This window comes from Arachis stenosperma, chromosome 5 (assembly GCF_014773155.1).
Source record: "Arachis stenosperma cultivar V10309 chromosome 5, arast.V10309.gnm1.PFL2, whole genome shotgun sequence".
Classification (NCBI taxonomy): Eukaryota; Viridiplantae; Streptophyta; class Magnoliopsida; order Fabales; family Fabaceae; genus Arachis; species Arachis stenosperma.
The window spans coordinates 113,321,827-113,347,548 of record NC_080381.1 but is presented as its reverse complement, the minus strand read 5'-3'; the positions used below and the strand labels follow the sequence as shown (position 1 = coordinate 113,347,548).

Here is a 25,722-nt window from a genome sequence, read left to right as displayed (position 1 = left end):
AAAAATATTATAATATATTGTTTTAAGCGAATAAAATAGGCTAGAATCTAATAATTATTTATTGGATCCCGCTAGGGAGACAATAAATTATTTGTACAATGTGTATAATGAGCTATTTAGTTACAAAATGAATATTCTCCAAAAATCAAACTCTTGACCTTTTAGATCTAGCGCTCTAATACCATGTCATGATACCACTCATCCCAAAAGTTTTAGCGAATGAAAAAAGGTAACACTAATGATTATATCTCTAAGAACAATGCTAGGGGACCAGCAACATTTGTGATTGGTAGCCATCAATTAGCCATCAATGATGATTTGATGGTGTGAGATTGGTGTGAGATTTTATCCAATGACTCACCTTTCTCTACTGGTTATATGCTGGCCAAAATGCAATAAAATTGCTGCCCCTAGACTTTTTCTATCTCTAAACTCCATAAACCTCTATTGTACACATTGTATAAATATTTCATTGGCTCCTTATACTTTTCCTTATTTAAAATCTTGTTACTTATCATCGTCTACATACAGTCATACATACATAAAATGTCACCTCTTATAAAAACTAAATCTAATTAAAAAAAATTTAATAATAATTCCGTTAGAGACTCCAAAAATATTTCCAGAGAGAATTTAGTCAAGAAAATTTTATTTTATGCTCACTTTAGATTTAATCTATTTTTATTAAGAGTAAGATTTAATTTACCTAGGTAATTCAAACTAACTTTAACCAATTTTTTTATTGAGATCATTTAGTTTTAGGACAATTTACCTAATTAAATAAATTAAGTGAATCTTTTACCTATATACACAAAACAGAAACTTCTTACCTGTACGTGCATTTTTATGTTTATGTAAACCGTTAGAGCCAACTACGATTTCAATTTATTACATAAACCGTGACTACTAGACACGGTTTACTTGTGAATGGAATATATCATAAACCGTGGCAAGCTACCACAGTTCACTAAGGGAGGCAAATGCACATAAAACATGGTAAGAAGCAACGGTTTATGAAGGAATTTGAGTAGGCATAAATCTTTGTTAGCTGCAACGGTTTATGAGAAGAAAAATTCTATATATATGTGAGTGAGATTCAAGCTGGTGAAGAGATTATTGTAACAATAGAAATAACAACAATACTAACAGGAATAACTCTACTAACAATAACAATATATAAAGTGAATAGGAGAATTTGGTGTCCAATTTCTATTTTTCCATCTTAATCTTATTGATAAATAGTGTTTAATATAATTGCCATCTTAAAATTTGGTTAAAAATATAATTATTAGTTAATTTTTTTTGTTTTTTGTAAAGTTACCTTTTTATTCTACACATAACTTCTACTCATGTTGTCTTTTTTTATGTTCTATGGAGTACATGTAGTACTCTCTACTTATTTTTATTTTATTTAATTAAAAAAATAATGATAAATATGTGTATAGAAAATAGTAAAAAATAATGAAACTGAAAATGAAAATTTTTTAAAAAATAATGGAACAAAATATGATTTAACATATTAAATATAAAATTAAAAAAATTAGCAATTAAAATTATGCAAGAAAAATAGCTCTTTAAATTTAAACTTTTATATCTGTTTCAAATTAAATAAGATTAAAAAATAAATAAATTTATAAATATTTATAAATTTTTATCTGAATTGTTATATATAATAACAACATAATAATTCTAGTATCATACTTAAATTAATTTAAATTTTATTATTCTATACATTAAAAAATAAATAACTTATAAAAATTTTATTTTTATTTTTATTTATTAATAATTTATTATTTATTAAAATTTTTATTTTTTATCTCAAATTTATAATTTAAAAAACATAAAAATTAATTTCCTAAAAATATTAAAAAAAAATACAAAATTACAATTTTGTTTTGAAATTAAATAAAATTTTAAGAAAATCTTAATAATTTTATTAGTTAGAGACATAGAAGTTGACATATTAGATCTAGAGAAATATTAAGAATTATTATAAACAAGGGTTAAAAATAGGAAAGATATTCAACAATATAATATTTTTATAATCAATTGTATATGTTAATAGTAGCTAAAATAGTAGTGTCCATGTAATATTACTCTTTTAAGAAGATATAAAATGTTTGATATTATTTTTTTATAATTTTTGACAAATTTTATAATTTGATTAACAAAAAATCTGAATATTTGATATCTTAAATTTTGTCTGAAAGTAATAAAATATGACTTAACAAGTAAGTCTGAAAAATAATAAAGATCTATATAATAAGTATACATCTAGATATCTAAATCAAAGAAGAAAAAACAAATTCCTTTAGCAAATTTTTAATAACTCGAAAATTAACACAATAGTAATTATGAATCAAAGTGCTAAACAAAAATAAGAGTTGGAATAATGGTTTACGTTCAAGACCTCCTCTTCATAAACCGTGAGAAACAACCATGATTTATGCCTAAGTTTTTTTTCTTTCTAATCTGTGGTAGGTAGTTCCGGATTATGCCCAATCTCTTTCAACCATAAACTCTCCTAGCCTTCAACGGTTTATGTTAAAACTAGAAACTGTGGTAAGTTCTCACGGTTTACATAAAAATAAAATTGCACATGTACGTAAGAAGTTTCTGTTTTGTATATACAGATAAATAATTCACACAATTTATTTAATTAGGTAAATTGCTCTTAGTTTTAATTAAGACCGGATTTAATTGAAATACATACATCATAGCTTGCAGTGCTACACCCGTAATGGGTAGGACTGGACATGGGAAGAATATGGAAATCACATTAGGTAGAATGAATTGAAACCAGATCCAAGCGGTTCTTGAGCAGTCCCTAAGTGCATGTAAGGTTGTTTCCTCTACATCCTTACAAAGGAGGCACTTTGAATTTGAGCCAAACACTCTAGCTTTTCTTACTGCTGTGAATAGTCGCCCGTGAGCAGCTCTCCACATGAAAACTTTCGGCCTCTCCTATCCCTTCCATTTCCAAAACAAAGTGAGGGGCTAATTTAGTGCAACTACAATGATGACATAATGCATGACACATGGACAAATATTGTTGCGATATGTGGCACAAACAGACATGTGACACATGGCACAACCATCCACATCAGCATGCCACGTGTCACTGGTCAATACATCATTATACCATTACACGTGGTCAAATCATAGTGACACGTGTCTTTATCAACCCATTTCATCAAACCATGTCATCACGTCGTTAATGGAAAATGGGTCAGGGACTAACGTGGTGCATTTTTGTCAATCTCAAGAATGTAATTGATACAATTGGAATCTCAGAGACGATTTTAGTGTACGACACCAATCTCAAGAACCATTTTAGGATTTTAATTCTATATTCATAGCATGTGATTTCTATAACCATGGTAAAACCTAACAACTTATCTAATCCAACATAAAAGACTGAAAATCTATAGCAATTACCATAAAATAAGCAGAAAATTTTCTTGCAAATAATTCCTAGAATTATAGCTAAACAGATAACCTCATCAGCATTTCTAAACTTGATCCATGTTGCTAAGGACTTTGACATTCAAAGCTCATAATATGCAAATGCTATACTAAAGCATTGTCTAACCTGCTATAAGTTAAAGCAAATCAAGGAGCATAAAAATCAAAGACAGAACCAAGAGAGAGTTACAAAGAGGAATTATCTTTTGTCATTCTTTTTCTTCTTTTGTTTTGGTTAATTCACATCATCTTTAAATCAGTAAATAGTAAGAACAATAGTTAATCCAAAATAAAACGAAACTCTTAATTTACACAATAAACTTCCTTAACCTGCCACGTATCATCACAAACACTTACTTAAAACTAAGAAAATGGAGGAATTTTCACCACATACAAAAGTAGTTTGTAATTAGCGAGCTAATACTTTCAAGTTTCAATTTCAAGTCAAAAGCAGCATATTGGTAAAACTATAACGAACACAGCAAAATTTTCCTTATACCCATAATTCTACTCATATTAACCCATTTCACCCTAGAAGTCTAGATTTTCAGTTATTCTATCTACTACTAACATGAATTGATATGCAATCCAAACTATTGCAGAGACAAAATTTTCAATTTTTTTTTTCTCTCAACTTTAACAATAACAACATTACATCAGTTTATATCCTATGATTTCTCCTACAACTACAAGTACTAAATACTAATACTAGCATGCATGTATTTCCTAATAAATTGTTTGATTGTCATGTTTCAAATTCCCTCCCCAATGTTGAACTCTCAAAAATATGAATTCTCACTAAAAAACAATCATTGCACTAAACAAACTATAAGCCCCTCATTTTCACAATATCAAAAAAAATTGTAGTAATTACCAACACGTTCACATTCACTCTGAAAATTTCAACCCCATCAACCACTCCTCTTCTTCTCCTTCTTCTTCTCCCCTTTATCCTCATTTCCAGCATTCTTCTCATAAAAGATTCTCAATTTGTGACCCATTGGCAAACCCCTTTGGTCCATTTCCTCCAAAACAATCACTGCCTCCTTAATCCTCTTCAACCCTACAAGCTGGCTAGCCAAATACCCAAAAAGTTCAGCATCCAAAGCTTTATCTTTTCCACCAAAACCCTTCACATACCTCAAAGCTTGTTCATAGCATTTCATCTGCAACAAACCCCTAATCACAAACATGTGCTTTGAATACAAAATAGGAACTCCATCATCCACCATCCTTTTCACAAGCATCATACCACCATCCACCTTCTTAACCTTACACGCGCCCAACACAAGCGCGTCGAACGTACGCGCGTCCGCATCAATCCCATCTTCCTCCATCTTCTTCAAAACTCCGGCGGCGGCAGCCACGTCTCCGGCGTATCAGTGCGCAACGAGGAAGTAGTTGTGTCCCGTCAGATCCAGATTCAGGCCAAGCGTGGACATGAAATCTACCACGCGCCGCGCGTGGTCTATGGCTTTCTGGCGCGTTAGGAGGTTCAGGACGGGGTAGAAGGTGGTCGCACTGGGGCGGCAGCCCCCGCCGTCGGTACGTGCCATATATTCGATGACGTGGAGCGCGTCATCGACGCGCTGGAGCTTGCAGAGGCGCGTGATGAGGGAATCGAACGCGTTCTTGCGCGTGACGCCGCGGTTGAGGGCGGATAGAGTTTGAAGGAGGTGGTTGAGGAGGGAAGAGGAGAAGGTTTCGTCGGTGACGAAGTTGAAGGTGGACTTCGTGTTGAAGCAGTTGTCTTGGATGCGCTTGTTGAGGGCATCGCGGAGAGCATGGAAGTCGCCGGAGCTTCCAGCAGCATTGGTGAGTTCGTCGTAAGAGGTGGAGGTTGGGTTAGCGGGAAATTGCTTGGCGGTGGCGGTGGCGATGGTAGTGAATCGACGGAGGGTAAAGAGGGAATAAAAGAGGGTTTTGTTGAGTAGTTTTGAGTGAAACGACATCGTATTGAATGGACTGCGTTACAGACTTACAGTTCAAACTTGAAAGAGAAACTCGCTTGGTGTGTGTTGACTGTTGAGCACATAACATCTTAAAAAATTAGTTAATTTGATAACATATGATTAAATATTTATAAAATATTGTTTTTTTTAATATGAAATTACTGATACATATTTTGTTAGCATTAATTTTTTTTAGAAAGAAATCAAAATTATTATATTTTATAAAATAAAATAGTGTAGAATTTTATTTTTGTATAAAGTTTTTTCTAGTAAAAATTTATAGGTTTATCCTTATTAAAAATAATTTGTTCAACTTGAAAGCATTTTTATGTTAAAAATATGACCTTACATAAGTAGTAATATTCTTCGTGCTGAAAATTGAACTCTAACAAAGTGGTTTATAAATTAATTAAATCAACCATGTTTATTTGTTTTAAAATGTTAAATAAATTTTCATGGCTTTCAAAACATGATAAAATGGGTTCTTTTTAGGGATTTTTTATTTAAATTTTAAATAATTATATAATTTATCGATATACATAAATTATAGAATAATTATCTAAGTAAATAACATTCTACATCTCATATATTATGAGTCTAATAATACTAAGATTTCAAACTATAATATTCTGGACGTACCTGATAAGTCGAAAATAGATACTAAACACTCGAAAACTAAAATACATTTAAAATATGATTTAAGTCTCAACACCTGAGATATAATCAAAATAGAAATTAAGTCACAACATTCGAAATATGATATAGAGAAAAGCTTAGTATACAAGCGATTAGGGCTTGTAACTATTACAAGTTCATTAACGCCTAATCCGCTAAAACACGCTGCAACTCCTACGTCACTTACACGCGCCATACAAAGATCCCGCGTTTGTATAACTACCAAATTTAAAAGATTTGTTTCCTTCTTTGTTTTCTTTCTTTTCAAATTTCATCGTTCTTCTTCTCGCGCGTCTTCCCCTGATTTTTCGATCGTTCTTTTCCTCTCCTTTCTCATTGGTTTGTTCTTCGTCATTGACGTTAGTTTTTCTCTCTGTAACTCCAGCTTCGTTTTGACATGGTGTATTTATAGTTTTTGACATAGTGTATTCTGCAACCTCTCTGTTGTTGATAACCAGTTTGTTCCGAAGGTTGGAATGACCTTTACCACCCTTGAAGATGCTCGAAAGTTTTACAGAAACTATACCAAGGTTGCAGGTTTTTCTACAAGAGTTCGGAGCACAAATAGAAAGGAAAATGAGATTAAGAATCAATTGATTACATGTAGCAGAGAGGGAAAATGAAACTCTCATAGCAAAGACTCATTTGATAGGAATTGGAATGATTTTCTGCTAAACTTTGGTCTTGTGGACAACAAGTGGCTTTCATGTAGTGTTGGGTTAAAATCTGCAGCAGGGGTGTAAATTTAATTTGTTATCGGGTGTATTTATAGTCTGTGTTTGGGTGTATTATGCAGATCTCTATGCAGACTGTCATATTTGGGTTCCAATCTATCTGGATCACCACTTCATATTATAGTGCCTGTAAATCAGACATTTTGAATACACCAGAGAGTTTAATTAATTTTGGTCTTGTGGACAACAAGTGACTTTCAGGTAGTGTTGGGTTAAAATCTGCAGCAGGGGTGTAAATTTAATTTGTTATCGGGTGTATTTATAGTCTGTGTTGGGTGTATTATGCAGATGTCTATGCAGACCGTCATATATGGGTTCCAATCTATCTAGATCACCACTTCATATTATAGTACCTGTAAATCAGACATTTTGAATACACCAGAGAGAGTTTAATTAATTTTGGTCTTGTGGACAACAAGTGGCTTTCAGGTAGTGTTGGGTTAAAATCTGCAGCAGGGGTGTAAATTTAATTTTTTATCGGGTGTATTTATAGTCTGTGTTTGGGTGTATTATGCAGATGTCTATGCAGACCGTCATATATGGGTTCCAATCTATCTGGATCACCACTTCATCTTATAGTACCTGTAAATCAGACATTTTGAATACACCAGAGAGAGTTTAATTAATTTTGGTCTTGTGGACAACAAGTGGCTTTCAGGTAGTGTTGGGTTAAAATCTGCAGCAGGGGTGTAAATTTAATTTGTTATCGGGTGTATTTATAGTCTGTGTTTGGGTGTATTATGCAGATCTCTATGCAGACCGTCATATATGGGTTCCAATCTATCTGGATCACCACTTCATATATAGTACCTGTAGATCAGACATTTTGAATACACCAGAGAGAGTTTAATTAATTTTGGTCTTGTGGACAACAAGTGGCTTTCAGGTAGTGTTGGGTTAAAATCTGCAGCAGGGGTGTAAATTTAATTTGTTATCGGGTGTATTTATAGTCTGTGTTTGGGTGTATTATGCAGATCTCTATGCATACCGTCATATATGGGTTCCAATCTATCTGGATCACCACTTCATATTATAGTACCTGTAAATCATGCATAATTCAGAACTCTTTCTCTTTCTCCTCCTCATCTTCTGCTGCTTCTTCTTCTTCAAAAACGATTTTACCATGAATAATCGAAAAAACGAGAAAACAGAGAGAGAAAAGACGTAAATGAAGAAGAAGAAGAAAAAGAGGAAAACGAGGAAGAAGAACGTGCAGAAACGAAAGAAAAGGAGAAGAAGAAGAGTAAGAGGAAGAAGAACGTGCAGCAAGAAGAATAAGAAAAATTTCAGAAACCATGAAAATCGAAAAAAAAACGAAGAAGAAGAGGAAGAGGAAGAGGAAGAGGAAGAGGAAGAAGAAGACTAAGAAGAGAAGAAGAAGAAGAAGACGAAGAGAACCGTTTGAGTGGGGCGCGTGTAGTTACGCTCCATTCAAAATGAGTTAATGCGCGTGTTAATGAAGTTTGGGCTGATAACTTGTAAAACTTGTACGGCCTTTTTACTTGTATGTGTAGCAGGCCCCTATGATATATTATTTATTTAAGTAATTATTTAATAATTTATATATATTGATAAATTATATAATTATTTAATTTAAATAAAAAATCCGTTCTTTTTAATTTCAATTAAACACATTTAAAAAAATCTTATTTAATTTTTTTTCTAATGGTTTATAAAATTGTAAAACCTATATACATATATAACTTGATGTTTTATTTGTATAAATGATCGCACAATGAATGCAAAATTTCTTATTAACAAAAGATGGAAACTCATGTGTCTTAATACCAAAATATTTGATATTTACACAGAATTTTCACTTTAATAAATAGAATTTAATTTTAATATAATTATTTTATATGTAAATTTAATTATATAATATTTAATTAATAAAAATAATTTATTTTTATATTAATTATATAAATAATTATTAAAAAATAATACAAGATTTTAGATTATGCATCAAAATTAAACCCTATTAACATTGGATTCAACAGTCAAGAGTCAAAAACCAAAAGAGTACACTGGCATCGAGTGTACAAGGGAGTGAAACGAATGCGATTAAACTTAAATGGCGGAGGTTTTGGGGATTCTGTAATCTTCGTCGTTGTCTTCTTCTACGATTTCCATTGTGTTAGGGTTTTCAGCAGTTATTATTGATTTCACCGCTCTTATTCGAATCGCGCTTCTTCCAAACCCCACATTATTCCCACTGTACCGATTTCCTTCACTCAGAAATCGAAAGAACCCCGCGCTCCTTTCGCTCTGTCAAAAGGTACGAAGCTTTTCTTCCTTTCTCATTTGTCAAATAGCATGCCAATCCAATGCAAAAGGTCGATTTTTTCTAAATATTTTGCATGCCGAGGTCGAATAACTTTCTCTTTAGCTATGAAAAAAAAATCTTTTTTGTTCTTTAAAAAAAGAAAAGGAAAGGAAGCAAGTATAACTTCTCTCTTAATAAATTTTCCAAATTTCCTAATAATTGGGGCTACTGAAGAAAACCTTTTCGTTTTTGCCATATTAAAAAAAATGTTGTTGAAAATTGAAATTTTGCTACTATGGAACTGGCTTTTTGAATTTTTTTTTCTGGGTGGGGACGAATTTGAGTTCTGAGATTATTGATGTTTCAGGAGCCTTCCCTTTATTGTGATTTCGAATTTATGTGTATTTTTTTCCTTTCTGCAATGCCATACATTGTGATATAGAGACCTGAGCTGTGTGCATTTTGGTGTTGCAGTGGCCATGACTTATGCGGATGAGGATGGCTCTTCGGGCTCTGGAGACGATGCAATCATGTTGGATGGACACAAACGCCATGCTGGCGTGCCATCTAGTTCCGGTGCCAGCCGGAAGAGAGGAAGGAAAGCTGCTGGTGGTGCTATAGTGGATGCCATGCTGGAGATAGCTGCTGCTTCGAAGATGAGGGCAAGTGCAATTATGAAGAGTGAGGACAGATTCTCCGTAAGCAAGTGCATCAAATTGTTGGATGAGACGCAAGGTGTTGATGATCGGATATACTTTCTTGCTTTGGATTTGTTTGAGGACCACCCCAATGCCCGTGAGGTTTTCATCTCTCTTAAGGATGAGAAAAGGTTGCCATGGTTGCAGGGCAAATGTGGGGTTTCCTCTGCACAAATTGTTTGAGAAAACTTTCTGTTTTTGGTTTAAATGATCAATACTTTTGTACAGTTTAAGTAGATTACAAGGGTAATGCCTGTGTTTCCAAGTTTATCAATTTGAAGTTCTGAGTGCAAACAAAAACAGAGCAGTTTTCTTTCAAACTACTTTTTTACTTGTTTTATGCATGATTAGAATGCTTTATAGAGCTCTGAACTCAATAGATGAGAAAGATATATTATCTTGCACCATTCGAACCCTTGAACTCTATCTTTACAGATGCACCAATAAGCATGGAAGACATTGATCTAGAATTGGATGAGATGGAACTAGTTGCGGCTGCTGCTGGCTACTATTACTACAGCTGTCTAACCAAGCAACCTTCTCGTTGTCTATCTCCTAGGAGATGCGAATTTGTGTCAGAAGTGCTGAATGGTCATGATGACTACTGCCGGGAAATGTTGCGGATGGACAAGCATGTATTTCACAAGTTGTGTGACATTCTCCGTCAACGAGCCATGCTACGTGATACTGCAGGTGTAATGATAGAGGAGCAATTAGCAATATTTTTAAACATCATTGGCCACAACGAACGTAATAGAGTGATTCAAGAGCGGTTTCATCACTCTGGTGAAACCATTAGCCGCCATTTTAATAATGTATTGAAGGCTATTAAATCACTATCTCGTGAAGTCTTGCAGCCTCCTCAGCTCACTACACCTCCAGAAGTTATCAACTGCGCTAGGTTTTTCCCGTATTTCAAGGTTTTCTAATGACCTTTTTGCTTCTTCACTTTGGTATCCTCTCTTCAATTCAAATTGACTCCTTTATTTACTACTTGTGATAGTTGACTGACCTTTTCCCCTTACTCCTCTATGATTTCAGGATTGCATAGGAGTAATTGATGGGATGAGCATTCCTGCTCATGTTCCAGCCAAAGATCAATCTCGATTTCGAAATAAGAAAGGTATCCTATCTCAAAATGTACTGGCAGCCTGCACATTTGACCTGCAGTTTATATTCATTTATCCTGGTTGGGAAGGCTCTGTCACAGACTCGCGCGTGTTAAGGGCAGTCCTTGACAACCCAGATCAGAATTTCCCGCAAATACCTGAAGGTTTGACAGTATGTGATCTGTATTTTCAGGTTCAGTATCTGTTAATGCAATGTATTATTACATTTGTAATAACTTGCTGAGTTTATTTATATCCTTTGTATTGGTCTTGTAGGAAAGTACTACCTTGTAGACTCGGGATACCTCAATACAGGAGGGTTTATTGCTCCTTTTGAAGGTGTTCGATACCAGCAATACGAGTTCAGAGGTGCGAATCAGCTACCCAGAAATGCAAAGGAGCTGTTCAACCATAGGCACTGTTTTCTGAGGAATGCTATCCTGAGATCATTCAATGTGTTGAAGGCTAGATTCCCTATCCTTAAACTTGCTCCTCAGTATTCCTTTCAGATTCAGCGGGACATAGTCATTGCTGGATGCGTTCTGCACAACTTCATCCGCCGCGAGGAAAGGAATGAGTGGTTATTTGATAGCGTTGGAGCAGCACCAGTGGATGAACCGTCAGACCCCGATGATCTACCTGATGTCCAGTTTCTCTCTTCAATGCAAGAACAGTTTGCGTACTCGTTAAGGGATTCAATTGCTGCAGCTATGTGGGATGATTTCCTTAATAAATGGGACGAGTGGTGATTCTTAGCCACCCAAATTTCACAACCTTGTGAATGATTCTTTTTTGGACTTTAGGTCAATACTGATGACCACAGACCACTGACAATAGATTTGATAGTTAGGCCAATACTCAACATATTTTATTAACATGAAATTTTGTATAGGCCCTTATATTTTTACTAAATGAGATTATGGAGGTTGCTTGGGTTACTTAAATGCAGATACTGCTATGGGCATAATCACATTGTTAGCTTGCCATGGAGCTTGATCATAGAACCATCCTTAACACATCACATTCCTTAGCTTTCCATTTTAACTAAATTGAAGGCATGCAACGAAAGTGGTGTCAGAATACGGCATTCCCAACAATGGGACATAATCATAGATTCATAGCTACGAAAATAAACAATGCAAAGCATTTTTATTGGAAACAAACATGTTCTAGTTACATGAACTGACTATATCTGTCTTGTTCTTTTTCTTTTTATAACTTAATTACATGCAAGTGTTAGTGTTATGTCGACGTATTACTTCTCCCCACACCCACCAAATAAATTAAAGACTATTCTATCACCCCTCACCATTTTGACACCACTTTTCCACCTGAGGTTAATTAATTCATTGACAAGAAATGGACCCGTGCTAGTGTATACTCCTTTCCAGCAATCCAAACACCAGTTTGCGACCATTGTACGTCTTCCCAGTCTAGGTTCTCCTCCAGTACCTATATTGGAAAATGCAAATTTTCAATTATGGTGAAACTGAAGCAGAGTTTAATTTGATGAAATAAGAGTAAAAGTATAGGCACACTGGCTATACCTCTATATGTTCAGGAGGCAGAGGGATGCCAATGGTGCGCATAACTTTCTGGGGTAAAGGCTTCTTACACCGAGACCAGCGAAACACATCAATCATGATGCTATCAGAATCAGCTTTGTCCCCATTTGCAGAATGATGGTGATTTTGAGATTTTTCTGCATCTGGGTTATGCAACTGACTGCTGGGTGTAGTCTTGACCATTTTCTCTCCGGCAAAACCAAGTTCATATCTGCAAAGAAATTAACAACATAATTATAGCGACTTCCTGACTTAAACATTGAAACGATATTTCGGACTCTAAGATGGCCATGAAAAAAGACAATTCTTTTGAAGGCTGTCATCATGAATCCTTTGAGTTCCATGGATTAAGTGAGCAAACTTTGATTGAAAAACAATGACTACAGAAGGAAATAATACTACGGATATTAAGAAGCAACTACTAAAAGAAGCAGATGGACAAACATGGTTTCATAATTATAATAATATTCCAGTTGCATGCAGCATTTGCTAGCTAGTGCATACTACTTTTCAGACAAAGAAATCATAAATAAAACCTGTTACAATTCACACATAATATGTGTCAAATGTACCTGCATGAGTGCGTCTCTAGATACAAAACTTCCCCCTTCTTCAACCGAGCAGATGTATAAAGTGCCTTTTTGAGACCCTTGTCAGCAACAATGCTTATACTATATTTAATCCTGTGATGATTACAAACAGTAAATACTAAGAACAAGATAAACTGCAGAAAGAAGTATTGCATCTGTCTAAAGGGGTACACTCCAGAAATATCGTAAGCAAAGCTGCAATGCAATTTTAGAAGCTAAGATACGTTAAAAAACTAGAAAAAAAAATGCTGCAAACTATGAATCTATGTTCTTTGGTAACTACAAGTAGCATACCAAGGTTCATTGCATAGGTTGTACTGTATTGTGACTTCCCTAACAAATCTTTGCTGCCGCAATGCATTCTGAAGAAGGGTCCACATAAGTAAGATGGTAACATAAAACATGAGATAACTATCAATTCAACTTACCAAAAAAAAAAAAAAAACTATCAATTCAATTTAGGATGAAAAGGAGTTTGTTTATTAGAAGCTAGACAAACCGAAGCTGCAGCCCTGGTGGTCATTGTCCGCTCAACAGCTGCTGGTGCAAGGGTTGGCTCGATGGTTGATGTATGCGTAAGGCACGGTTCAAGATCAATCGTTCCACCTCCTCTCTGAAGACCATAAATTAGAAAACAGTCAGTACTCAGCACCATTATTAAGTTCTTAATCACAATTTCCATTCAAGATATATGCCCACATTATAGAGTTTTCATGTTATCTAAATATCAAAACTGAAGCATTTATGTGAAAAATAGTCAGCAACTTCTCCAGAAGGACATAAGATCATCAAAAGGAGAGTAGACTACCATTTTGGCTCCCACAAGATTCAATTTATGACAAAATGGTCCCCCAAAAGTTTGAATGCATTTTGTCTTCTTTCCGGAAACTGTATCATTTGGGAGGGGGATAAAATGGTGGTTTACTCTCAAAAGGAAAGAGGACATCTCGTTTAAAAAGCATAATAGTGAAATAAATCATGTGACAAGAATCTATAGTAGATAAGGACTTAGATACTACCTTCACTATGCAACACCGCTCAACTTTATAACTACAACCAATTGTTGCAGCACCCCAGGCACGGGAACGTACATTGTTTCTTAGGGTAGAAATATAGCCTGATATTTATTGCACAAACAATATGTCTTTAGATTTTATCCATGAATGGCTTCAAGGGTAAAAATGATATCAGTAACTGTAAATGAGCAAGGTAAATCAACACAACCGACTAATAAATTTCCAAACCAAGGGATTCACATAGTAAGCATATCTGTTTGTAACAGAAGCAATTAACTTTATACTAGACCTTAATAATATTAAAAACAAAAACTTTAATTCTCTCACTTCTTTTGCATTTGCTTTTGGAAGAAGCAAGTTCTTACGTGCTTTTTCAAAATAAATAAACAGAAAAAACTACTTATTTTTGTTTCTGTCTTTCTTTAAAAGCACAAGCAAAACAAGTCCAATATTTTTTTTTTTTAAAAAAAAAGGAGAAGTACCTTGTTTCTCCGAGAAGCACAACTAAACAAACTTTTTATTTTTATTTCATCATACATGTAAGTTATGAATTATGCTTTAAATTCATTTTCGATTATTACTTTTAAGACTAGTTAAATGCAATTATATGTTATCAAATATAACATTGCAAAGGTGTAATTAAGAAGTCAAGCAAAATTTCATCTTTCTGTCTACATTACATACAATCCTGTCTTGGTAGCACACGAATGGTTGCACGCAACTCTTGTATAGCCGTTGGAGGCAGAGAAGCTGTTGGGCGACAGTAACCTGTATGCATGAGAACTATATAACAAATTGCAAAATCAGTACTAATTTCAAGCATGTCAAATTTGTCACTTAGTAATCAAAACTAGTATCCCCCTTCTTATAATAATACCTACCTGCAACAAGATCTGAGTCATATGTGTAGACATCAGTTCCCCATAGCTGGCCACCTCTGACCTGAACATATTAATATTAACTCTCAAGACTTGGTATAGCATCAGAATTCAGATACTAGAGGCTAAAGGCATATTTTAATTTCATACATTGGGTTCCAAATAAAAAATATAGGTACACTTTTCTAATAGCAAAGTGAACAAATGAAAATTTTCATCTCATCTCATTAAATCATTTTATTAACTGGATTAATGTAAAAAAAAGTTCGTGCCAGCATCAAGGAAGCATTAGTGAAAAGTATGCATTAAAATCACATAAAACATTGGCAAACGGAATGTAAACATTGCATTGACTGCAAGGATAGCAAGCAGCCATAATGAATCAAACTAAAAATCTTAAGGTTCTCTCAATAAATAACAAGTTACACATTACAACATCAGAATAAGCAAGAAGAAATAAACTAACAGAACACAAAATAAATGATTACTTTTACCAGCAACAAGAAGCATATTAAAAGTCATCAATCAAAAATAGGGATGGGAAAGTAAGCCAGCAAACTGCCTCTCAAATAACTAATTAATTTATCAATTACAATATCAAAATGACATCAATAACTTCATCTTACTTGGCGGTTTGTAGCAGTAACATTCTCAGCTGGTATCCGGATCTCAAGAGTAGGGCCACTATTAGAGCATTCACCATTTTTCTCCACTTGAGATTGAGATGATGCATAATCATCCCACAACTTTATCAGCTCTTGCATGCTTTCACCAGCTCTATAAACAACAGAAGTTACTTCTGTTTTACCTGAAATACCAGAAATTACTTAATGCACATGCAACTGAAGGGGGAAAAAAAGAGATATCGGGCTCGAAGTTTCTCCACTTCAATAAAATCTACAAGAAGCCAAATGACTTTGAGCACCAGTGAAACAAATACCACAGAATACCTTGAGACCTGCAAAATAATGAAACAGAAAGTAGTTACCTAAAGAAATAATGTCGTAAAATAAAAAATGGTTAGGTTAAATCAAATATCAAACAGAAGACATTAATTCAATAACCATGGTGCAGTAAAGCACAAAGGATTAATAAAGCATTAGCAAAGGACTGAAATGTTGGTTCAACAAAATAATAAAAACAACACGAAATTAAGTTCGTTACAAGTTCGATAACAACCACATCCTCTAAGAATGAAACTCTTCAGTTGAAAATCGACTATTACATCAACAACTTGAATTTCTATAAAGGTCATATGCATGTTTGATGGCATACTATTGGTCTGTAACTAGATTTCCCCCTCAAAAACGAAATTGAAGATTTTGTTATATAGAAGAATGCACATAACTGTAGATCAAATGGACAACGCTTTTCCTTCGAATGTCCATATATAACAATGACTAGTAACACAACAAAAGAAAAACTGGACAAAAAACCTTTGTAAAATATAACCTTATTGTCATGTAACTCATTCATTTTAAGCTGGTTACCTGCCATAGATTAATTATTGCTGAAATCTACTTGTTATCCCTACAAAATTTAGGCTAGAATTCTATCAAAAATAAAATAAAAGATTAACCGGAAAAGTTCAGCCAGTGAAATAATGATGATCAATTGTTGACTACAACTATGCTACTCCCAAAAAGATACTACTAACTCTTAAAATGGGAGGCATTTGGCATCCTCCCAAATGAAATTAAAAAATTTAACTAAATAAAGGATTGAAAAAATTATCAAATCATTCTAAATTTCTAGTAGGACTCTGAGGCTCCACTTTTTACATCCAGGGAAAACACGTGTGTAGAAACTCTATATTGGAAGAGAAAATATACATAATTCCAAACAATGAGTAACAAGGAAAAATGGAGGAAGAAAAATACTCGTCATCATGTTGGCCATGGGATCTAAAACGAGGCTCGCGATTGACCAACTGAGGGCTTCCCCTTGATCTTTGTATCCTCTTACGATGTTGAACATTATAGTTGTGGACTTCCCTCTCCTTATCTCCTGTCCCTTCCCCATCAGCACTCCCATCTTCTGATTGCTTGTCAAATTTACTGCGCTTTTCAGGCCTATCTCCCTCCACATCACCATCCCTTTCTTTCCTCCTCTCTCTACCTTCTCTGTCAACATTTTTCCAGCCGTCAGCATCTTTTAGTTTCTTCTGTTCTGGTTCTTGCTCTGTGATTTTTGCGGATCCATCACCAAGCTCCTTCTCATTATTTGAAACTTCTTTCTCCATTCCATTCCATGATTCCCTTTTGAGATTATCTTTTTCTCTATCTTTTGAATTATCTCTTTCTTTTGGAAGATCTTTCCTCTCCTTGTCCCACTTTTCTACATCTCTCTCTTCTTTGGAGGGTTCTTTGCTTTCACCACTAGTATTGTTAACCTGCATAATATTTCTGTGATCACTTCTTTCTTTTTCCTTGTCCCCCAACTCGCGTTGCTTTACATCCCTTCTCTTTCTGTCTTTGAATCTATCTTCGCTTTTAGAGTCAATTTTGTTTTCCCCAACAGCCTCATGAGCTTCCAAATAGTCCCTTTCTTCTGCTGTCGAGCTGTCCATCCTCTGCTTCCCAACTTCAATTGGTGTATTCCCCCGTGAAATATGCCAAGGGTCCAAACTTCCACTTGGAACATCAGGATATCTTTTCCCCCTGTATTCTTTTGATTCTTTCCAATTCAAGTGGCTGCTTACCACACCAAAGCCATCCTTGTCTTTTTTAATGTCACTGGTTGAATCATTATAAATATCCTGATCATGTCTAGTATCCTTGTTGTCATCTGATCTACCTTCAACACGCACATCCTTCTCACTCTTAGCAATCTGAGAATCCCTTCTTGCTTCACCAGGCAACTCCTTCTCTGCCTTTATATCACGATTCTCAAACCGGAGATCTCTACTATCCTTTAGATCCTTTGATTCTATCCTATTCTCAGTTCCAGTGGCATGATCTGCATGGGAATCATTGAAAGATGATGGCATCCGATACACTGAGTGAAGAGGTGATCTTCTATCTGCATCACGCGGTTCAGCACGAAGTGTCTTTGCCACACGGGAATCTTGGCCTATATCATAAGGAACATGGTGCTCACCGGAAACTGATGGAATTAACTTTGAATATGCACCAGAATCTTCATGTGGGTGCTTTGAAGATTGATGAACAGTCTCATCATGAGGTCTCTTAGGTACACCACTCATAGTGAAGACTCAACAAAATCATAAACCACAAAAGGAGGTAATTTGACAGCACAAATAAATCCTATCCTCACCGTCTGTCTTACATATGGAAGTCTGTAACTGCAAGCCAACCATAAAAGTTTGTAAACCATACAAGGCCCCAATACTTTTTCATGCTAAAATAAATTCAACTCAAACTCAAACTCATTGCATGAGAAGTACATAAACATTAAACAGATTAAATTGCATGCTATATACTACAAAATGCAAACTACAAGGTATGAAATTAAGAATAAGGTAGAGCAATGATTGATTTCTAGCTAGAACTCTAAACTTTGTTCAGACTAATATCCAAAGTCAGTACACATAATCATAAGTAAGAAATGGTTTAGCTTCCAGTTAAAACTCTAGGTCTTATTCAGACAAGTAATAAGCTGAATAAATGAATATCTTTCTCTTCACCCCTCAACTGAGAACAAAATAAGCTCAATTTAACACTATAATTGATTACCACTACATAACAACATGGTGAGGATGAACCTATAAGACCAAGCTCATGAATGTAGAATCTAGAAGGGGAAAAAGAAACGAACAGCATTAACTAAGACAGTAGAACAAGCTGGCTTCAGTTTACTCAAATAACTGAAAAAGAAAAGCTCGAACCTTTGCTATCCAAACTTAGATTTCCTCTTAAGAAAATTGAAACCAAAGAAAAAAGAAGTCAATATTTTTTTTAAAAAAATGCAAATTGAGGAAATAACATCAAAACTCAAGACAAAAAAAATTCGAGGATAAGGAGGTGGAAATTGGGGTAATCGTAACGTATAAATGAAGTGAAATGAAATGCAAAAATGTGTTTGGGGAAGGGGAAGAAAAAGAGCATTGAAAAGAGTTTTGAAAGAATTGGAAGGAAAACCCTAGAAAGAATGAAGTGAAGAAAAGGGAAGTGAGTGAGGTAAAGGTAACCAACCTTGTTTATTCTGAGTAACTCTTCTCTTCTCTTCTCTTCTCTTCTCCGTTTGTGTCTGAATATGACTCTACCGAAGGATAGATAATTCAGACAAACGCAATTGCAAAATTGAAATTCTCCTCAAACAAATAATAAATTAATAAATTAAATTAACTAAATTAATTAGTATTAACAATTAGGATTATGAAATGACAATTTTGTCCCAACGCGAACACTAACTGTCATTCATATAACAGAGATCGCGATGGCGCTTTTTGGCGGAGGAACGTGGCGGCTTTGTGTTCCGTGAAAGAGAAAACGGTAATTTCGTAGATTTGAATTCCATTTTAAACGGTTTGAATTGAATTCCATAAAGTTCTGTGCGTTTCTTTCATCTTTGCTTTCTTCAGCAATCTCAATTTGGTACTCTTTCTACACTGATTCAAGCCCTTGAATCATGGGATTTTGACATTTTGTGGTGTATATGCTTGTATCTGGGAATATGGTGTGAAGCTCCGTGAAGAAACAACCTTGTGAGTTGTGATTGTAAGTTGTTCACTCTTCATTCCATTATGTATTGATAAATATTCCATTTCTTCCTTAATTTTGTTTCAAGTGTCTTATTTCAATACAATTCTATTCCACATAAAATCTCAGACACTGGTTTGCTGCACTTCGGCGAAGATAATCATGGCGAATTACGTTCCATTTCACGTTGATATAACATATTAACATCGAGTTAAACCCAAAGTAATTTCTGGGATTCACGAAATGCATTATTTATGTCCTCATGATTAAAAAAAATATATCTATTTAGTCTTTTTTCGTTTTTTATTCAAATTACTTCTCGCCGATAGGTGATAGTGTTGTGGCAATAGATTGTCACGTTGGAGTGTCTAACGACTTTTTGCATGAATACAAAAATTATTTAATTCGACCTTGTTTTTCTTCTAATTCATCATCAATCGTCGGTTACTTACTAAAAACAAACTTTAATTTTCAAGTTCTCGTAAATTCTGAGCCATTTCGTTTTTTGGTCCAAATTACTTCTGGACGATAGGTGATAGTGATGTGGCAATAGATTGCCACGCTGGAGTGTTTAACGGTTTTCACTCACTGCATAGATACAAAAACCATTTAATTCGACCTTGTTTTTTTTGTTCATCATCAATCTTCCGTTACTTACTAAAAACAAACTTTAATTTTCAAGTCTTCGTGAATTCTGAACCATCTAAATATTTTTATTTTCTTGAAAAAGATAACCTTTTTTGTTTCAATCTCAAATTCTTTAATGGCACAAGTTGTTGAGGAAAGAGAGAATAGCAGAACTCGCATGAGCAATTTCCTAAGAGATCTGCTAAAAAGGTTCATGTCCGTGAACCATCATCACCATCGTGAGCTACAACAACAACAACATCGCCATGGCAATGGAGATGCAGAACAAGAGATTGAGCTGAGCTTTTGTCTTTCAATGAACGGTCGTTTTGGTATGGACTCAACAACGAAGAAGATCAAGAGAACATCAATACTCGATAATAACAACAGCAATAATAATAATAATCAAGATATTGGGGATTACTCTAATAACATGCCAATGCCTTGCACAATGAATCTAATAAAGACATATTTTCTTCCAATGGAGACAGAGAAGGAGTGGAGGAAGAGGAAGGAGTTACAGTGAGAAGGTTAGAAGCAATAAGAAGAAAACGCTCTAAGAAGCAGCAGAGGAACATGAAGGCCATGAGAAAAAAGAGTATCCGTTCTTCTTTCTCTGAAGATATTGCTGCTTTTGTTGATGAAAACAATAGGTAGAGGCTGCTTTGAATACATTTAGTAGTTTGGGGAAGAACGGCGACGCTGAGTACTAGCGTGGCAATCCATTGCCATATCACTGTAGTTAGGAAGTAGTTTGGATGGAAAAACGGAAAGAAATTAAATAGGTGCATTTTTTCTAATCTTGAGAATATAAACAGTACAATTGAAAAGTCATGGACTAAATTAGTGCATTTCGTAAATTTCAGAAACTATTTTGAGATTTAACTCTATCAACATCTAAAATGCTGAGATTCTTGGTCACTGTAATTATATCATGTTGTATTGTTAACATTATTTCTATTCAACTTTAAAGAATGACTAATACCCCAAATCTCACAAGTTTTAAATTGAATATATTAGTCTCTAAAAATTTAAAATACATAAATTAATTTTTAATTATATCTATGATTAGGGGTGTGTTTGGCAACTACGTTGGAAAGAATAGAAGTGTGTTTGAGCTTTTTGAAAAGTTTGGCAATTTTTGTTTTTTTAAACGCAGAAATGATTTTGCCTTTTGAATGCACGTTCAGGAGAAGTTAAAATTTGTAACTTCTGCGTTTCACGTTCATGGTTGGTGATCACCCTTGAAAAATTAGATGAAAATTTTATTTCATTTTTACCAACCATACCCTCCATTTTCTTTTATAAAAAGGATTAGTTCTTTGTAGTTCGTCCTGCTTCTTCATAATTCTTAGTTACAACTTTTTTTTTTTCATCAAAATAGTTCAGAATTGATTATTTTAATTTTTTTATTATATTTAATACTCATTTTTATATTTTAATTTTTATATTTTTATTGTATTTTTTATTTATTTTTTTTTATATTTTTTATTTATATGATAAATATTTTTATATTATTTGTGTAGTGCTCTTTTATTCATATGACAAATGTTGTTGATTTTTTTATGATATTTTTATTATTTTTTGTTCATATAAATTCTTTTTTTCTATCTTTTCCTGCATTGTATTTATGTTGTGTATAAAATTTTTTATTTTTTTATTTGATTTTATTGTATTTTTTGTTCATATGATATATGTTGTTGGTTTTATAAAATTTTTATGTTTTCTTATCATTTTTTCTATTTTTTGATGTACTCTATTTTTGTTTTGTATTAATTTTATCTATTTATTCTGACTTTGTAATATTTGTAATTGTAATTATTATATACTACGTTTATTATCAAAATTTTGTATAATATAAATGATGATCCTATAAAAAAGGACAAAATAAATAAAAAATTAGTTATAAATAATAATAGAGTCATAAATAATAAAAATTTATAGTCCAAAATAATACTAGATTAAAGAGTACTGACAATACTAAAAAAATTATAGAGTATTTTCTTTTTATTTGACATTATAAAATTTATAATACTCTCTTTCATATTTTTATTTTTTATTGTATTTATTTTATTTATATGATAAACAATTTTTATATTATTTTTGTTAGTTTTTTTATTTTGCATCTATATAAAAAAATTATTTAAATAAATGTCTCTTTTAGTAATTTTTCATCTAAAAGTGATTTTGAGTAGTATAATCCAAATAATATTTATTTTACTATAATCAATTTTGATATAAAAATTGTCAAATATAAATCACGTTAATCCAAATTTATTTTTCATCAAAATTAATTTTATAAAATCAATTTTATACAAATTTTCATTTGTAAACTGAAATCCAAACACACATTAGTTATGTCAATTTTTTATCGTAACGATAACTTTTTACAATTGATTTATATATTTTAAATTTTTAAGAATTAAAGTGTCTGATCACTAGAGAATTTTTGAGAGATCTACTTTTTCCTTGGCTCTAAGTAATCATTAGCTACTCTTGCAGTGTTTTCTTGAAAATATTTTGGGTACAAGGATAATATCTATTTTAAAATAAAACAATGCAATCTTTCCTCTATTTCATATTCTTGGTGAATTTCATTTCATAAATGTTAACATTTCTTTATTAAAATTATAACTTTTCATGAGTCCCATTTTGATGTTGATGTTCCTCAGGCTGTCATGTTTTTTGAATGTCTCTATAAATTAAGATAGAAAGATAATTGGGGATTTTTGAATTGCACTAACTTAAGATTTAAGGATAATAGATTTTTTTTTTAAGAAAATAAAAGAGTGTTGACTAAGAATTAATTTGAACAATTTATTCAAATAAAATAAATGAAGCAAATGTTATGCAAATACATAATTGAAAATTAATTACTTACTTATTCTATTTATATTATATGTAGACAGTAAAATTTTTTTTTATTTTTTAGAAAAAACATATGAACCGTAATATCCCTTCTACAATTTATAAAAAAAAAATATGTAGGCATAAATCGTGGGACTCTTTCACGATTTTAAAAGAAAATGTTATGGACATAAATTGTAGTACCCTTTCTATGGTTTATGAATAGCTATATATATACATAATCCGCGAGAACAAGTGACGAATTACATAGTTGAGGGTTGAAATTGTTGGAGATGAGCATTTGAGAGAGAATTCGGGGACAGCAAGATTCTGAAGTGGTGGAGTCATAAAAGACCAAGAGGTTAGTTTTTTATATGTTAAAATTTTATTAGTAAGGAGTTAATTTTTTTAATTTATATGTTAGAATGTTATGTGTGCTTTGTATAATTCGTAAGTAATTTATAGTGTAGTGATTTAAACGTTAAATTTTTATTAGTATCAAATTAATTTTTTTGTTAATAAACCATATTTTTTTAAAATTTGATTTTTTGCAAATTAATTTTCTATATTACTGAACCAAACTTTTTTTAAATTTGATGTGTGGAATTATTTTTTTTTGTTAAAGAACCATATTTTTTGCGAATTAATTTTTTTGTTAGTGAACCATATTTTGTAATAATTTGATATGTGTTGAATTAATTTTTTTGTTAATGAACCGTACTTTTTTTAAATTTGATGTGTGGAATTAATCTTTTTATTAGTGAATCGTATGTTTTTAAAAGTGGAAGAGTGTCGAAATAATATTGTCTTCTACATATTGCAGCTGACTAGGTGTATTTCTTGTGTTAGGAGACAACAAAATATGTCTCTACATGAATAGATCATACCGTATTTAAAAATTGCAGGTTTGTATCACTTGGCTGGACTGAACAGTCGCTGGTTCTAGGTTGATGAGCCTCTACTTAGTGCATTCATTGAGAGGTGATGTCCTGAGACGCACACCTTCTACATGCTGTTTGGAGAATGCACCATCACTCTGCAGGACCACTAGCCACCTCATATGTTTGCTGCCGAACCAAACAGTTCTCGAATGGAACAAAATCAACTGCCACCGTACGGTCTAAATCAGCCGCAAATGAAGGAGATGCAACATACGAATGAGCTGGTGCAACCGCAGCCATTGAACTAGAAGCACCGCCCATGGCAGTCGAGTGAGGAATCGGAGCTGATGCCCCAAAACTGTCGACACTGACGTCCAACTTAGCGTACAGCTCGCGTTCTGACCTCTGGAAAACTCCTATGACAATGAAACAGAACCCAAAGATCTTCATCGGACGCTATCACAAACATATTATATTTCACACCGGTTGACACAACTGTGATAGGGATCTTATAAAATAACTTCTTTACCCACTTGTTCCTAAACACTCAAAACTTTTGCAATATGCTGTTCTTTAGATCTAACAAGGTATTCGATGAACTGATAAATACACTTAAGAGTTCTCTGTCAGTGAACTTTACGCCATATTTTTTGCTTCTATGAATTTTTCCAGAGCAATGCGCTAGCGCTAGGAAACTCTCTTCCTCACTTGCCATTGTAAAAATGATCCTCTTCTACACAACTGCTTTTACCGTGTATATATATATTTTTTACTCCTCATAAACAATAGTAGGAGAAGAAAGGATTATGTATGCATGGCTACTATTCATAAATCGTGGAAGGGGTACCACAATTTATGTATTTTTTGCCTTGTTCAAAAATCGTAGAGGGGGTAGTACGGTTTATGTGTTTTTTCAAACAAGTGGAAGGGGTTCCACGGTTTACATATAATGTAAATAGCACAAGTAAGTAACCAATTCTCAATTGTTATATTTGGATAAACATTTGCTTCATTTGTTTTATTTAAGCAAATTGTCCGACTAATTTTTTTCGATATGACATAGGTTGGTATAACGCCGCGTTATAGAAGTTAAGAATGTTTTACACTGTTGTGACGACGGATAACTGACGGAATTTCTTGCATTTTTTACAAAAAAAAATTTTAGACAATAAAATTAGACCCACTAATTTTATGCACACAAATAATAATTAATTTATTATCACACCTATAATCTTAATAAAAATTATTACTATGTACAATAAATTTATTAATAACAATTAATAATAATTATTTTATTATCATACTTACATCTTAATATAAATTATTACTACAATCAATTTATTATTAACAATTAATACTAATTAATTAATTTATTTATTATCATACGTACAATCTTAATAAAAATTATTACTACAATAAATTTATTAATAACAATTATAATCTTTAATTTATTATAACATGTATAATCTTAATAAAAATTAGGGTAAAATATATTTTTTGTCCTTGAAATTTGACAAAAATTTTAACAATACTTTTAAATTTTATTTTGTTTCAATTTGGGTTAAGTATGATTTTGGTCCCTAATGTAGGGGCTGAAAATTTCTTTCGTCCCTCGACTTTTTTTCGCTTTAAAATGGTCCCCAAAATTTCAGTTTGTTTTAAAATCGTCCTTTTTTATCAATTATATTTTTTTTATTACCAAATTACCCTTTATTAAAAAATTATAAAATAAAATAAATATAAAATAAATAAATAAATAAA

At 33.0% G+C, this 25,722-nt stretch overlaps 4 protein-coding genes and 1 long non-coding RNA gene across 5 annotated transcripts; 2 read left to right on the top strand and 3 right to left on the bottom strand.

Annotated features, from left to right (window-relative positions):
• Nucleotides 1-4,376: 4,376 nt before the first annotated feature.
• LOC130981101 (pentatricopeptide repeat-containing protein At2g40240, mitochondrial-like) lies at nt 4,377-4,802 on the bottom strand. Its single transcript, XM_057904727.1, has one exon. It carries the CDS (start codon nt 4,800-4,802, stop codon nt 4,377-4,379), a length of 426 nt encoding a protein of 141 aa, XP_057760710.1.
• Nucleotides 4,803-4,844: 42 nt separating this feature from the next.
• LOC130981100 (pentatricopeptide repeat-containing protein At2g40240, mitochondrial-like) lies at nt 4,845-5,417 on the bottom strand. Its single transcript, XM_057904726.1, has one exon. It carries the CDS (start codon nt 5,415-5,417, stop codon nt 4,845-4,847), a length of 573 nt encoding a protein of 190 aa, XP_057760709.1.
• Nucleotides 5,418-8,845: 3,428 nt separating this feature from the next.
• Nucleotides 8,846-11,840, top strand: LOC130979265 (uncharacterized). The gene is made up of 5 exons (XM_057902672.1): nt 8,846-9,101; nt 9,564-9,824; nt 10,223-10,707; nt 10,829-11,060; nt 11,173-11,840. The coding sequence occupies exons 2-5, from the start codon at nt 9,569-9,571 to the stop codon at nt 11,643-11,645; spliced, it is 1,446 nt and encodes a 481-aa protein (XP_057758655.1). The 5' UTR covers nt 8,846-9,101; nt 9,564-9,568; the 3' UTR covers nt 11,646-11,840.
• Nucleotides 11,841-12,018: 178 nt separating this feature from the next.
• LOC130979266 (uncharacterized) lies at nt 12,019-19,345 on the bottom strand. The gene is made up of 12 exons (XM_057902673.1): nt 19,100-19,345; nt 16,826-18,249; nt 15,896-15,903; nt 15,572-15,753; nt 14,949-15,009; nt 14,752-14,850; nt 14,071-14,168; nt 13,551-13,664; nt 13,346-13,413; nt 13,034-13,144; nt 12,444-12,672; nt 12,019-12,348 (listed from the first exon to the last, which is right to left on the bottom strand). The coding sequence occupies exons 2-12, from the start codon at nt 18,148-18,150 to the stop codon at nt 12,238-12,240; spliced, it is 2,406 nt and encodes an 801-aa protein (XP_057758656.1). The 5' UTR covers nt 18,151-18,249; nt 19,100-19,345; the 3' UTR covers nt 12,019-12,237.
• A 48-nt stretch (nt 19,346-19,393) lies between these two features.
• LOC130979267 (uncharacterized) lies at nt 19,394-24,846 on the top strand. The gene is made up of 3 exons (XR_009086613.1): nt 19,394-19,624; nt 23,307-23,441; nt 23,986-24,846. It is a non-coding gene; the product is annotated as an uncharacterized LOC130979267 (long non-coding RNA).
• The last annotated feature ends 876 nt before the right edge of the window (nt 24,847-25,722 follow it).